Source organism: Oreochromis niloticus, linkage group LG20 (assembly GCF_001858045.2).
Source record: "Oreochromis niloticus isolate F11D_XX linkage group LG20, O_niloticus_UMD_NMBU, whole genome shotgun sequence".
NCBI lineage: Eukaryota > Metazoa > Chordata > Actinopteri > Cichliformes > Cichlidae > Oreochromis > Oreochromis niloticus.
The window spans coordinates 10,994,069-11,006,141 of NC_031984.2; the positions used below are offsets into that span (position 1 = coordinate 10,994,069).

General features: G+C 39.3%; 1 protein-coding gene across 11 annotated transcripts in view; it reads left to right on the forward strand.

Annotated features, from left to right (window-relative positions):
• The window catches only part of LOC100704397 (rap1 GTPase-activating protein 1), a 55,072-nt gene that overhangs the window by 15,924 nt on the left and 27,075 nt on the right, over positions 1–12,073 (forward strand). For 7 of the 11 annotated variants that reach the window (XM_005448543.4, XM_005448537.4, XM_025901362.1 and 4 more), the window contains exon 2: positions 5,876–5,911. Coding sequence is in view for 10 of the 11 variants with exons in the window: in XM_005448537.4 (XP_005448594.1) it covers positions 5,876–5,911 (36 nt within the window). In the remaining variant the exon portion in view is untranslated. Of the gene's footprint in view, positions 1–5,875; positions 5,912–6,232; positions 7,061–12,073 lie in introns of those variants that run through there. The other 4 variants (XM_025901363.1, XM_025901366.1, XM_019349804.2 and 1 more) reach the window with 3 other exon arrangements.

Here is a 12,073-nt window from a genome sequence, read left to right on the forward strand (position 1 = left end):
TGGAAAAGGACCCAAAAGGGTTAATTTTGTATGTTTAAAACCCCCCCTGTAACATCAGGCATGTACTGGTCGATTAAAGAAACGACTGGAAACGACCTCACTTTTCTGTAAATCATGTTAAATCTGAACCTAAAGGTTATCTGAAGTACATGCAGGGCTAAGAGTGTTGACCAAATTCGATTGTTGTGATTTTGGAATAGATTATTATGCTCTCTAATCAGTACAACTACTCCAACATGATGCAACTAAAATATAACAGACAAACATAGAACACCGCACTACAACTACATTAAATTAAAGATAATTGAACAAGTCTGCTATACTTGACTGGTAAATAAAAGGCTTGTCATGTGTTTTGTTTGTGTGGTAGATGTGCTAAATATTTCACTACCAATGTGTCTGTTTTCACATACACTGTATCTAACTGTACTGTAGCTAAATGGGGACATTCAGCCACTTTGCGCTGATTAACGTGGGCTGAATGAGCCCATTGACATGAGCTCATTCAGCCCACGCGGGGCTGAGATACAGTACAGTGTCTAGATCTGGTCACGTTCAGCATTGTTTGACAGTGTTTCTCATCACTACCCTAGCTGTTGTGCATCTCACTGAGTATATTTTTGAGTCCACTTCATATCCTGAAGGATAATGAATCGCTAAATTTAGAGTTGGATATAAGAATACTGTATGTCCTTATGTAGGTTTTAAGAGCAGAAAGACCTTATTCAGAATAAAGTGAATAGGCTCACATTCTGCATTCATCCAGTCATCTACGTATCTTTAGTTTTGGTGGATAAATAGTGGCATGTTGCTTAAGTGGAACACACTTTGCTACAGACTGAAATCTCTCCAAAACTTTTTGATGGATTTTCACAAAGTTTTGAACAGACGTTTGTGTTATTTATGAAGCCTTTGGTAAGCCCCCAGCTTTTTATTTTTTATCTTGGCAATAAAGGACTGAAATGAAATTTTCTACATCCTCAGGATGAATAGTATTTATGTTAACATCAGCTGATGGCAGTTGACCTCAATACCGGCCCTAATCAGCCGATTGCTCATCTGACACCCTTCCAACTGGTAAATCTCATATAGAGTGCGCTATTTAAGTTGCTTTAGAGTCCTTCCAGTTGTTGCACTTTAATAGTAACTCTCCAGCTGCTCTCCCTGCTTCAGGCCCCTCATGTCTGCAGATGGCCGTGTAGCCAGGTGTAATCTCCTCTCTGAAATAATGTTAATCGAATATAGCCTTAGTTATATTCACTGACTGCATCTAAAAGGGCATCTGAAAAGTGAAACAGAAGTGCTATAAACATGTATTCTTTCCAGTGGCCTGAAGAGGCTGATTTTTCTAGATACATAAGAAATCTCCTTATGTAAAAGTCTATGGGATAATAAACCCTTAGCTCACTAAGCTCTGTCCTTTCAATTGCAAGATTCATTAATACACCTTGGTTTTAGCTTTGTACATCACTATGGTCCCTGTTAGAATCACAAATAGCAAGACTTTCTTTAAAAAAGCAAGTTTTGGGGGTTTTTTTTGTTACCACATGAGCAAACAGTAGCCCTGGGTTTCTTAGTGACACCCACCCCTGACTAATCACTTTGGGTTTCAAGAGTGCAAGAGAAAAGTATCAAGAGTGCAACTGTCAAACAGCAGCACATTAATCACAGTGGATATCAACCCTTTAGTACACTCTGTCGTTATACTCAGTATTTACTGCAACTAATCAAATGTTACCCTGCAATCACGTTAACAAGGTGTAGTCTTCAACAGATAATAGGTTAAGATGGTTAAGATTTGTGACCTTTTCACTTCTGTTTTAATTGGAGAATATTCAGCGAATACTGTCAAAGGACTTTAGTTATTCCCAACTCCTGCAGGGTGAACTGGGCGTAACACTGCCCATGACTCCATTAGAATTTACTGCAGCCAAAGGGAATTAGAATAATTTCTGTGTAAGCTGGAATCACTGGGATCATGTTTTTTAGCATTAGTAGAAGCAAAATCTGTTCCTACAAATGACTCTTGTTTAAAATGTGCCTTTTAAGGTACTGACTAACAGCACTGGCCTTATTCTTTATCATTATGCGTTCATTCCCTAAGAACATTAATCCCAGGGCTATTTTCCAGTTTCTGTTCTATCAGTATGTTGTTGGGGGGTTTTTTCTACTGGTGACAACTACTGTTGGGATGTTTATGATTGACCACTATCTCGATTATGTTAAATTTACAGTGCATCTCATATTTAAGATATAGAATTAAAATTGGAAGAACATGTTAATGCAGCAGATTTGTAGCTGAACAACAAACTTCTTTGCTTTAAGCTGGATTTCCTCCAGTCTAACTTCTGAGCCTTGTCTGCTGACCTACTTGCCACCAGCAGTGTTGCTGACTTTTATATACATACATACACACTGGCTTAAGTTAATTCTTTGTGAAGAAGTGAAGTAAATGTTTAAAAGTTTAGCCGGAGATAAGAAGAAACTGCAAGCTGTAGTTAAACTCAGATTAAGTTGAATTAACCAATTGTTGAGTGTGACAGCCGCTGACACAGTGATGACCTCGGGTTTCTGAGACCCGCCTTGAGACTCCTTCATCCCTCCTTGATGTTTGTTTCCATGGTAACCCATTTGTGTGTATGATACCTAGCTGAAAGCATACAGGAAACATTAAAAAAAATATATTTGCTTGTATTTGGCTCTGACCTCCTGAGCTTTAATTCCTGTCTGTGCTGTGATGGGCTGTGAAATTCACTAGTTAATCTCTCTCTCTCTCCTTTTTTTTTTTTTTAGAAAATCAAATCAAAACAAGGCTATCCACAGTCTTTACACAGTGAGATTTTAATGTGCAAAATATGACTCATGTCACAAAAATGCATTAGCACAGGCATATTTATTATAGTCCACTTTTGTCCTCTCTAACCGTGACAGAATATTCTTTGTTTTGCTGTTATGACAGGGATTTTTTCACCACTGAAGGGTGTCCTGTCCGGTGCATCTTTACTTTATTTTATTTAGAGACAGTCTTGTACAATTAATAGAAATGTGATTTTCAATAGAGATATACCGTATGCATAACAAATAGTAGCATTTTGGATTGCTATGAGTGTAATAATGTTAGTATGTTCAGTCAGTTGGAGACTTAAGAAGATCAGATTCAGTTTTTCTTGTTCCCTGTCTAAACCCCAAAAGCTCAGAGTCTTTGGTGTAAAGCAAAATCCCTACAGAATGTATCCCATCATATTCTTTCCAGCACAGGACAGCAAACAACACGTTAATTTCATAATCAGTAGGTTTGACGTGTCTGTCGTTCCTCTGTCCTGGTTCGTCTGTAGGAGGTCTAAGCTGCTGGGTGCCATGTTTTGTGGTCGAGCTAAAGTGAAGTTTGATTTTCAAATGTTCTGTATTTATTTTGGACTCTCTGGTTCTGAGCCCTTTTCCAATAATTTCGACACACCCTGGTTGATTTCATTTTATGGGAATTCCATGAAACCTGAGAACCTGGGTGAGCAGCACAGGATGAGGTTGAGGAAAATGTTATTCTTAGTGATGCAGCACATACAAAAACAACTAGCTGCTTCACAAGAGCACAGCCGATGGCTCATAAGTCCTATTCTTCTCTCTTAAGGACCAGTATGAATTCCACTTAAGATGGAGCGCTGATTTATCTACAGACACGTGTCTGTTAGGCTCGGTGAAATCAGCACTGGTGGTAGATTTGAGATAAAATGGCACCACAAATTCCATCTGGGTGCCATTATCTGTCACTTGAAGGCCTGGGGCTGAAAATGATGAGTGATCTTCTGCACTGAGGGGAGGAATCAGGCGAGAACCTACTGTAACAACACAAGTCTGTTGATTCGTGACTCCACAGTGCAATGAACAAACAAACCCCCCCAGGGCTTGTTTCCTCTCAGTAAGGCAGTTTTCTAAGAAGGAGGAAGCTTTAGGCTTTCATTTAGTTTTTGAGAACTTCTCATAAACAAAAGAAGAAGTACTATTTTTTTCAAACCCTTGGTCCTTAAGTTACCTCATTGGGGATTTTTTTGATAATCAATAAAATGAAGAAACCTTTTTATATGAATGGAAACTGGACTTCCTTCCCCAGAATGATTTCTGAGCTGTATGCTCATGATTTTTGGCCTATGACTCTTAGTATGACATGTTTAATCAGTCTTTTCCCTTTTTACAAGACTTAAATATCTCAAACTGATAGATTGTCATACATTTTTATATAGACATTTATGGTTCTCACCACCAGGTTGACGTTTTTTTACTGTTAGTGCAACATGTCTATATGCTGCTGAATGGTTATGATACTGTATTGAGCCATTCATGTTTTCCTAAATATGAATAATAAAACTAGTATTATGTATGCACTTATCTAGTAATATAACTATTTAACTAATATAACACATATAACGAGTTTGACTTTACAGTGCCACCATCTGGTCAAAATTTGTATATTTTTAATGCTATTCAACAATATCTGCTACAGCTCTAATATTCTCCTCACCTTCAGCTGAAGTTTGTAGTTAGTGTTAAATGCTAAGTAGCAACCTGAGGCATTATACATTATAAGAACAAACATGGTAAAAATGCTAAAAATGCCCATCTACAGCTTTACAAGGGTAGCTACTGTGGCATGGTCGTTTTCTGTGTGCTTTTCTGTTTTTCAGAGAGCAAGAGTCACTTTCCAGAATTGCTCGCTCCTCCGGGTGTTGCTGTGCCATGCACACTAATCATCTCCACGGAAGGATGAGTAAGAGTTCTAAACCATGGTGGCCTTATTGGCAGATACAGAGTGCGAGCAGGCAGAGACCCAGCTTGGGGTTTCGGGATGTCTCCTTTCTATGTCATGAGAGACTCAGTCAGCAAGGAGGGGGAAAATCAATCCCATTATTGGCTCATTTGTAATTTGCACCGTCAGGTGGTGTATCATCTTTGGCACTGCTCAGGAAAGCATGTAAGATAACATATTATATAAAAAAAAGGGATTCTTTCTTACTCTTTTCTAACCACACAAGAGGAATATCTGCAGTTTACTCACCAGAATGAAATATTCACCTTTTAGAAACTAAACTTAAACGCTGCAGACCGAGAAAAGCTGTAGTTTTTTGTTTGTGATCTTTTCAGATTACAAGTAGAGTAGAAGTAATTGGTCCTATTTGTGTGTATCTTGTGATTAAAATCTTGCCACATGGCCTTGATTATCATGATGAATATCTTTCTGTCTGATGAGCAGAGTAAGCCCAGTTTGTTATTAATTGCACATTAGGATTATGTTTCTGCTGCACGCACAGTGCCATCTTTTGGCAAAAACGGGTTTCTACAGTCTCATCCCCGGAGTTCCCAACCCTGCGTCATCTGGTTATTGTTTCCAGTGATTACTCCTGCTTAAATCTGTTTATCCAGAGTATGTAAGGACAGATGATAGTTTATTTTGGAGTGACAATGTGCACTGAGCCTGAAAGCGTCGATTTAAACTGAAACATGATTCACTTTGTCCCAGAAAACACCAGACTAATAAACATTCCTTCATTCTGGGAAATGATGCTTTAACAGATGGCAGGAGTTATTTCAGGGTAACCCAGCTTGATGCATAATCAACCTCTTTCACTTCATTGAACTTTTTTTTTAAGTGCACTTTAAATTAATCTGAGTAAACTTGCAGGAAGGCAAATGACTGGAAACTACATGTACCTGTTACTATGTATTATATTCCTGTTTGTTTTTAGACTTTCGAGTAATTATTTGATATAAAGCTTTAAAATATATCAAATGTACTTGTTTTTAGGAAATGCCGACATAAGCACATTAAATTACACATATTTATTTGGGACCGTAACAGCTGCTGTTTGTTTTTGTTTTTCAGAGTGGACAAGACATTCTCCAAGGCCAGAAGCTTATGGTACGTGTTCCTTCTGTAATAAATGACATTCCTTTAGTGTCAATAAGCAAACACAGCCAATTAAAGTTTGAAATCTTAAAGCTTTCTTCTGTTGATGATGAACGTCAGTGACTCACACCAGCTTTGTAATTTTTAAATGTGCGAATTAATGCAGTGAGTAGAGTTAAGTAAGATGAATGAGCCTGTAAAAGTTAGAGCAGATGGGCAGCAGCGGGGAAGCAGATACCCAGTCCGCCCTGCCATCTCTGCAGTGCTGGCAAGGTTGGAGTGCTGCTGCGAGTGGCACATGGATAGAGGCAGGGATCTGAGCATGCACACCTCCTGCCACTGCAGATACACGACACCATTTCTGAAAGCTTTTAGGTGTGGTGGCATGAGTGTCTGGCCCTCATCCCCCTCTGTCTGAATGCAGCACATTAAACAGTGCTCCACCATAGTATCATCCTGCCTTCCCTCTGGAATACAAATACAGGAGGATATCTTTTACCAGCCAGGCCTGCATTACTCAGCAGTGGCTGAGCTTGTTTGCACAGGCTGTCGTCCGGCCATCAGCTGCTGCTGCCTGAGACAGAATGATTGCACCTCTTTGTAAAGAAGAAGAGTAAACTCCGGACCAAAATAAAGATGAAGAGGAGGATCTAAAACAGGACACAAAAGCAGCACAGAAGATAAAAGACTTCTGGGCGTGAAGAGGAGGAAGGAGGGGGAAGGAACTGACTGGATGAGGTGACGCTGCAAGTAGAAAATGTGGGGCCTGCATTAGAAAGCCACGATAATACAAGTTCGTCAGTCATACTCGTTTTTTGGCAATCACAATCTTCTTCAAATCAGGGAATAATTCAGCACTGCTTGATAAATTCGGTGCAGTGTTTAAAGCTACTTTACATTAACATCGCTGGTTATACCCAGCAGGGCAGATCATCTTTTATCAGCAAAATTGGCGTTGCCTGGATAAAGCAACTGTGAAAGTGCCATCAGGCAATCTTGTTTTGAAATCAACAAGCACTGACAGTTCATGCATCCAACTATATGTTGGACATGGCTGGAAATCTGAACTGTAAACTGTAAAAAATCTGGCAGCAAAACCTTAACAGAACTCAGCAAAATGCCGTGCTCACCTTTCCGAATCGGAAGGCCAAGAAAACTCTGGTGAGTTTCTGATTGACTTGACTTTAGATAATGCTGATAAGAACTGCATGATTCTCCAGCCGTTTGGGAAACAGATTTTAATATACATACACAGGATCATCCTTATTATCCTTCTGTTGTATTCATACTGTTTACAATATAGATCCAATGATTAGGTAGAATATTCTGTGATTCATGACAGGAGAACTGACCTGATGCAATTAATATCACGAAGCCTTAAGATGAAGTCCTTCCACACTTGCTACTGATTAAATCTTAAATGATCATCTTTCATCTGGTCATTGTGGGTCATACACAATAAACTCATGATCCTCAAACCCAGTTTCCACACTCTGCGGGGGAGGCTTGTAATTGGTGATAATCCTGCCTTGCTAAGCTCCCTCGATGGGACGCAATGGGAGAGAAGGGTTAGTGTGGATAATGGTTATACTGAGATGTTGTATAAGAGTATCTCTCCTCTCTCGACTGAGCACATATGAACATACATCCAAGTAAAAAGTGCACTCTGCTGTCCTGTCCCTGGAGCAGCATGGATTATTGTAGCAGGCTGTGGGTTGTATAACTCACTGCCCATTCTTTAAAACAAACCACAGATCCCACTCTCTCATCCATGCTTCAGCTCACCTGACCTTCATGCTGGACAGGTCTGCACTTTTGAACCACCCTTAGGTGCCACTTTTGATGGCAAGAAAAAAAAAAATCAGGCTAGAAAGCAATGGTCTTTGCTTGAAATGTGGAAAGAAACAAAAAGAGTCTTTTATCCTTGCCCATTAAACAAGTCTTTAAGTGCATTGTTAGTCTTCTCTTAGATTAATAAGCTTTTCACACTCATCAACTATAGGACAGCGTTTTATCTGCATTCTCTATAAATCTGAATTTAACATGAACATGAAAGGGATAAAATTACATTTACATATTTTTGCTCTGCCTTGCAGTGCCATTTATTCATATAGATTGTTTCAGTGTGAGAGATATTAGCCATAAAGATGTCGGCCTTCTCTGAATATAGTAAAACTAAATGGCATTTCCCTTCCCTCCCTTATAGTGCACCAAGACAACCGAATACAGAATAAAAAAAAACAACTCAGCAGCCATGTCTCATGACCTAGTTCCTAAAAAACATCTATAAACCTTGTTGTAAGCAGTTCCATGTAGGAACTATTTTCTCTATCCTGTACTACACCTGCCAGCTGTATCAGTGTGCAAATTTACATGTGGTGAGAGGCTCGTGGTAGTTATAGTGTGACGGGATGTAAACAGTCTCAGATAAATTATAATGTAGTTCAGGAGACAGAAAATAGTGCCTACATGAGACTACTTGCAACAAGGTTTAAAGATGATTTTGAGTTGTAAAACTATTTTTATAAAATATAACATTTTATAAAAAGGGGCAACTCAATCTAAAACAATCTAGATCAATAAATAGCATCAAATAAAGATGGGAAAAATGTATACATTTGATTTCAAGCTGCCCTCTTGAAATGTATAAGATGATTTTTTTCAGCATGTGAAACATGATATGCAACTTGCAGAAGTTTCATTCTCAAGCTTGAGGATTTTTATATAATAGAGAATAATTTAATGCTCGGTATTTTCTGACCTGTTTGTTGAAGTTAGTTTGTAAGCAATATTAGAGTTAAATTATCATTTAAATATGAGTATTTCATATGCATATTTGGCAAAATGATGGAGCCTTGTTGTGTGTTTGTTGTCTTTTGGTTCCCTTACTGATAGCCCTCTGGTGGCCAAAGTTAGTACTGCACAGTTTTGGCACTTAATTAATGAGCCCATAAGTCAGGTAAACAAGTGTACTTGATGGGCATCTGTGCATGTTTTCCCCCAAGGTGATCAAATCTGCTTTTCACTGTTTTACTCATTTCTTCCTTTTTGCTGAATGACCTTGCTACATATTACCAATTGTGTGACATGAGTTCCTATTCTATTTTTATGATGCTTTCTAAATCCTAGGCCTATTTCAACCCTGCTGTCTTTTGGTGGTGGGGGGGGTTAGCCTATAAACAGTTAAGCGGTGTCATTGTAAACACTCCTCTGTTTGTGTACACTGATTTCCCAAGAGATGTCGCTCCTCATCATCGTCTGACTGTCTCCCCTGCACATGCGCTCACTGCTGCATTGTGAAAACAGTCTCGGTGTCAGCTTGCTTGTGCACGCTCATCCATGTATGTCTGGAAAAGCGGACATACTGGGAGAGCAAACTGTCAAGGCCGATCAGACTAGACTGTTTCTCTGTGTGTCTCCTGCTGTCTGACCTAATATAGCACCGAAGTGACAAGCTCACCCCTGGTTCGAACCACCTCAATAATCCAATTCCTAACATGTCATCCACCATCCAGGCCCAGCAGAGGATGCCTTATAAAAACATAAAGTTCAGAAGACAGCCGGCTGCTGAAGGTTGAGACGAGTCCCAGGCAACTTTGACTTGACATTTCCCGTTTTGCTTTATCTGATTTGTTGAGATTTTCAGTACTTAGTTATTCCTCCAGCGTTTTTAAAGTACACTTATTTGCCTGCAAGTTGCTTTGCTGCAGTCACACTGTGTAAGACAGGAGTTTAGGTATGAAAATGGCAGGAAAGGTTTTAAAGATGTGAGCCTGTTTATTGACAGATGTCATGCAGAAATGATGAGCTAAGCCAGTGGGAGGAGGAGGCTGTCTGAAGGATTTTCTATTCTCTTCCTTCTTCCTTTTCTTTCCCAGGACTGGACAAATCTTGCATGATTGGAATTTTTGCAAACATATTCCTGATTGATAGGATATTTGCACACTTAACAGATAAAACCGTATGAAGTTAGGTATCATGGACTACACTACTAACTCCAATATGTCAAGCACAAAAGAGCATGAAAGGACACTAGAGTGACCTTCTGTTGTAGAAAAGGCACATCTGCCTGACTGTGATTTCCCGGAGGGCTTGTTTCTAAGGAAATCTGCACAGTGACATTGTTAGAGATAAGGAAGCTGAAAATCAGGACCCACTGGTAGAGAGAACATCCTTTATTCAATACCACCTGCTATACCTGGCCTTTTATTGCTAACTGAATAGGGCTAGCTATGAGGGAAAGTGTAGACTCAAGAGAAAGAGCCTCCTCGTGCATCAGATTCCACAAACATTTTATTTCCAGATTTATTTCGTCTGTAGCTTTCGATTTAACAAAGGTTTTGAACCTTTTGAAGTTTTCGGTATATTTTTTTTTACCACCATTTGTGTTCTAGTTTCTTATTAGGAACTGCTGATTAGGATTTCCTTATCTGCCTTTTTGTATAAAAGGTCTTTTAGAGGTACAGTTCCCTGGGGAATGGAAAGCTTCTCAGACTTATCTGCTTTTTAAATTTTGCCCAGTATTTGCTTGGCACCAGAAACCGGTTCGCAAAACAGATTAGGGAAATTCATGTTTATTTTTGTTACTTCCTTCTGGCACACAGATTAAGACACAAAGCTGACTCATAAGATCGTTTGAATTATGTTACATATTTTTTTAACATAACCTCCAGCAAAATAACATTTTTTTTTTTTCCAACCAAGTCAGAAAGTCAGATCTTTTCATCTGGAAAAATTGCCTCTGAGTGAGAAATGACTTTACACCAGAGATAATCATCCTGCCATTTGTTTAAGGGGGTTGGGGAGGGTGTCCTTGGGAACACAGCCATTTCCAAGGACTGTTTGTGTTGTAATTCCTTGTGTCTCTGGCTGTTGGAGGACTTGTATGTGCATTTGAGCAGGTCAAACTACTTCTGTACTCTACTACTCTTCTTTATCATCAGTGTTATATTGATATATAAGAAACAAAACATCACGGCAGAATGTGGTTGTTGAGTCTGTGTCGTACATTTATATGGATATAAATTTAAAAAGACGTATGGTGCAGTTGATAAATGACTTGTGCTGTGAGATTGTAAACTGTGTGTACAAATTAAATGAGATCAAACCTCTGGCTTTAACTATTGTCATCACAAAAAGACACGCTGTATATTATCTGCTGTGTACCAAGCAGCAGTTCAGCAAACTTGTGGAGATACAGGAATAAATTCAATTCAATTCAATTCAATTTTATTTATATAGCGCCAAATCACAACAAAAGTCGCCTCAAGGCGCTTTATATTGTACAGTAGATCGCACAATAATAAATACAGAGAAAAACCCAACAATCATATGACCCCCTATGAGCAAGCACTTTGGCGACAGTGGGAAGGAAAAACTCCCTTTTAACAGGAAGAAACCTCCGGCAGAACCAGGCTCAGGGAGGGGCGGCCATCTGCTGCGACCAGTTGGGGTGAAAGAAGGAGAACAGGATGAAAGACATGCTGTGGAAGAGAGACAGAGATTAATAACAGATATGATTCGATGCAGAGAGGTCTATTAGCACATAGTGAGTGAGAAAGGTGACTGGAAGGGAAAAACTCAATGCATCATGGGAATCCCCAGCAGCCTACGTCTATTGCAGCATAATTAAGGGAGGATTCAGGGTCACCTGGTCCAGCCCTAACTATATGCTTTAGCAAAAAGGAAAGTTTTAAGCCTAATCTTGAAAGTAGAGATAGTGTCTGTCTCCCGAATCCAAACTGGAAGTTGGTTCCACAGAAGAGGGGCCTGAAAACTAAAGGCTCTGCCTCCCATTCTACTTTTAAATACTCTAGGAACAACAAGTAGGCCTGCAGTGCAAGAGCGAAGTGCTCTAATAGGGTGATATGGTACTACAAGGTCATTAAGATAAGATGGGGCCTGATTATTTAAGACCTTGTATGTGAGGAGCAGGATTTTGAATTCAATTCTGGATTTAACAGGAAGCCAATGAAGGGAAGCCACAACAGGAGAAATATGCTCTCTCTTTCTAGTCCCTGTCAGGACTCTTGCTGCAGCATTTTGGATTAGCTGAAGGCTAATCCAACAGCAGAAAGAACTGAGCATATGTTTCCCTTAAGCTTTTGCAAATACCAAAACTATAGCATAACAGCAGGTTTTTAAAACAAATAATTGCTGCCCTTTACATTTTGA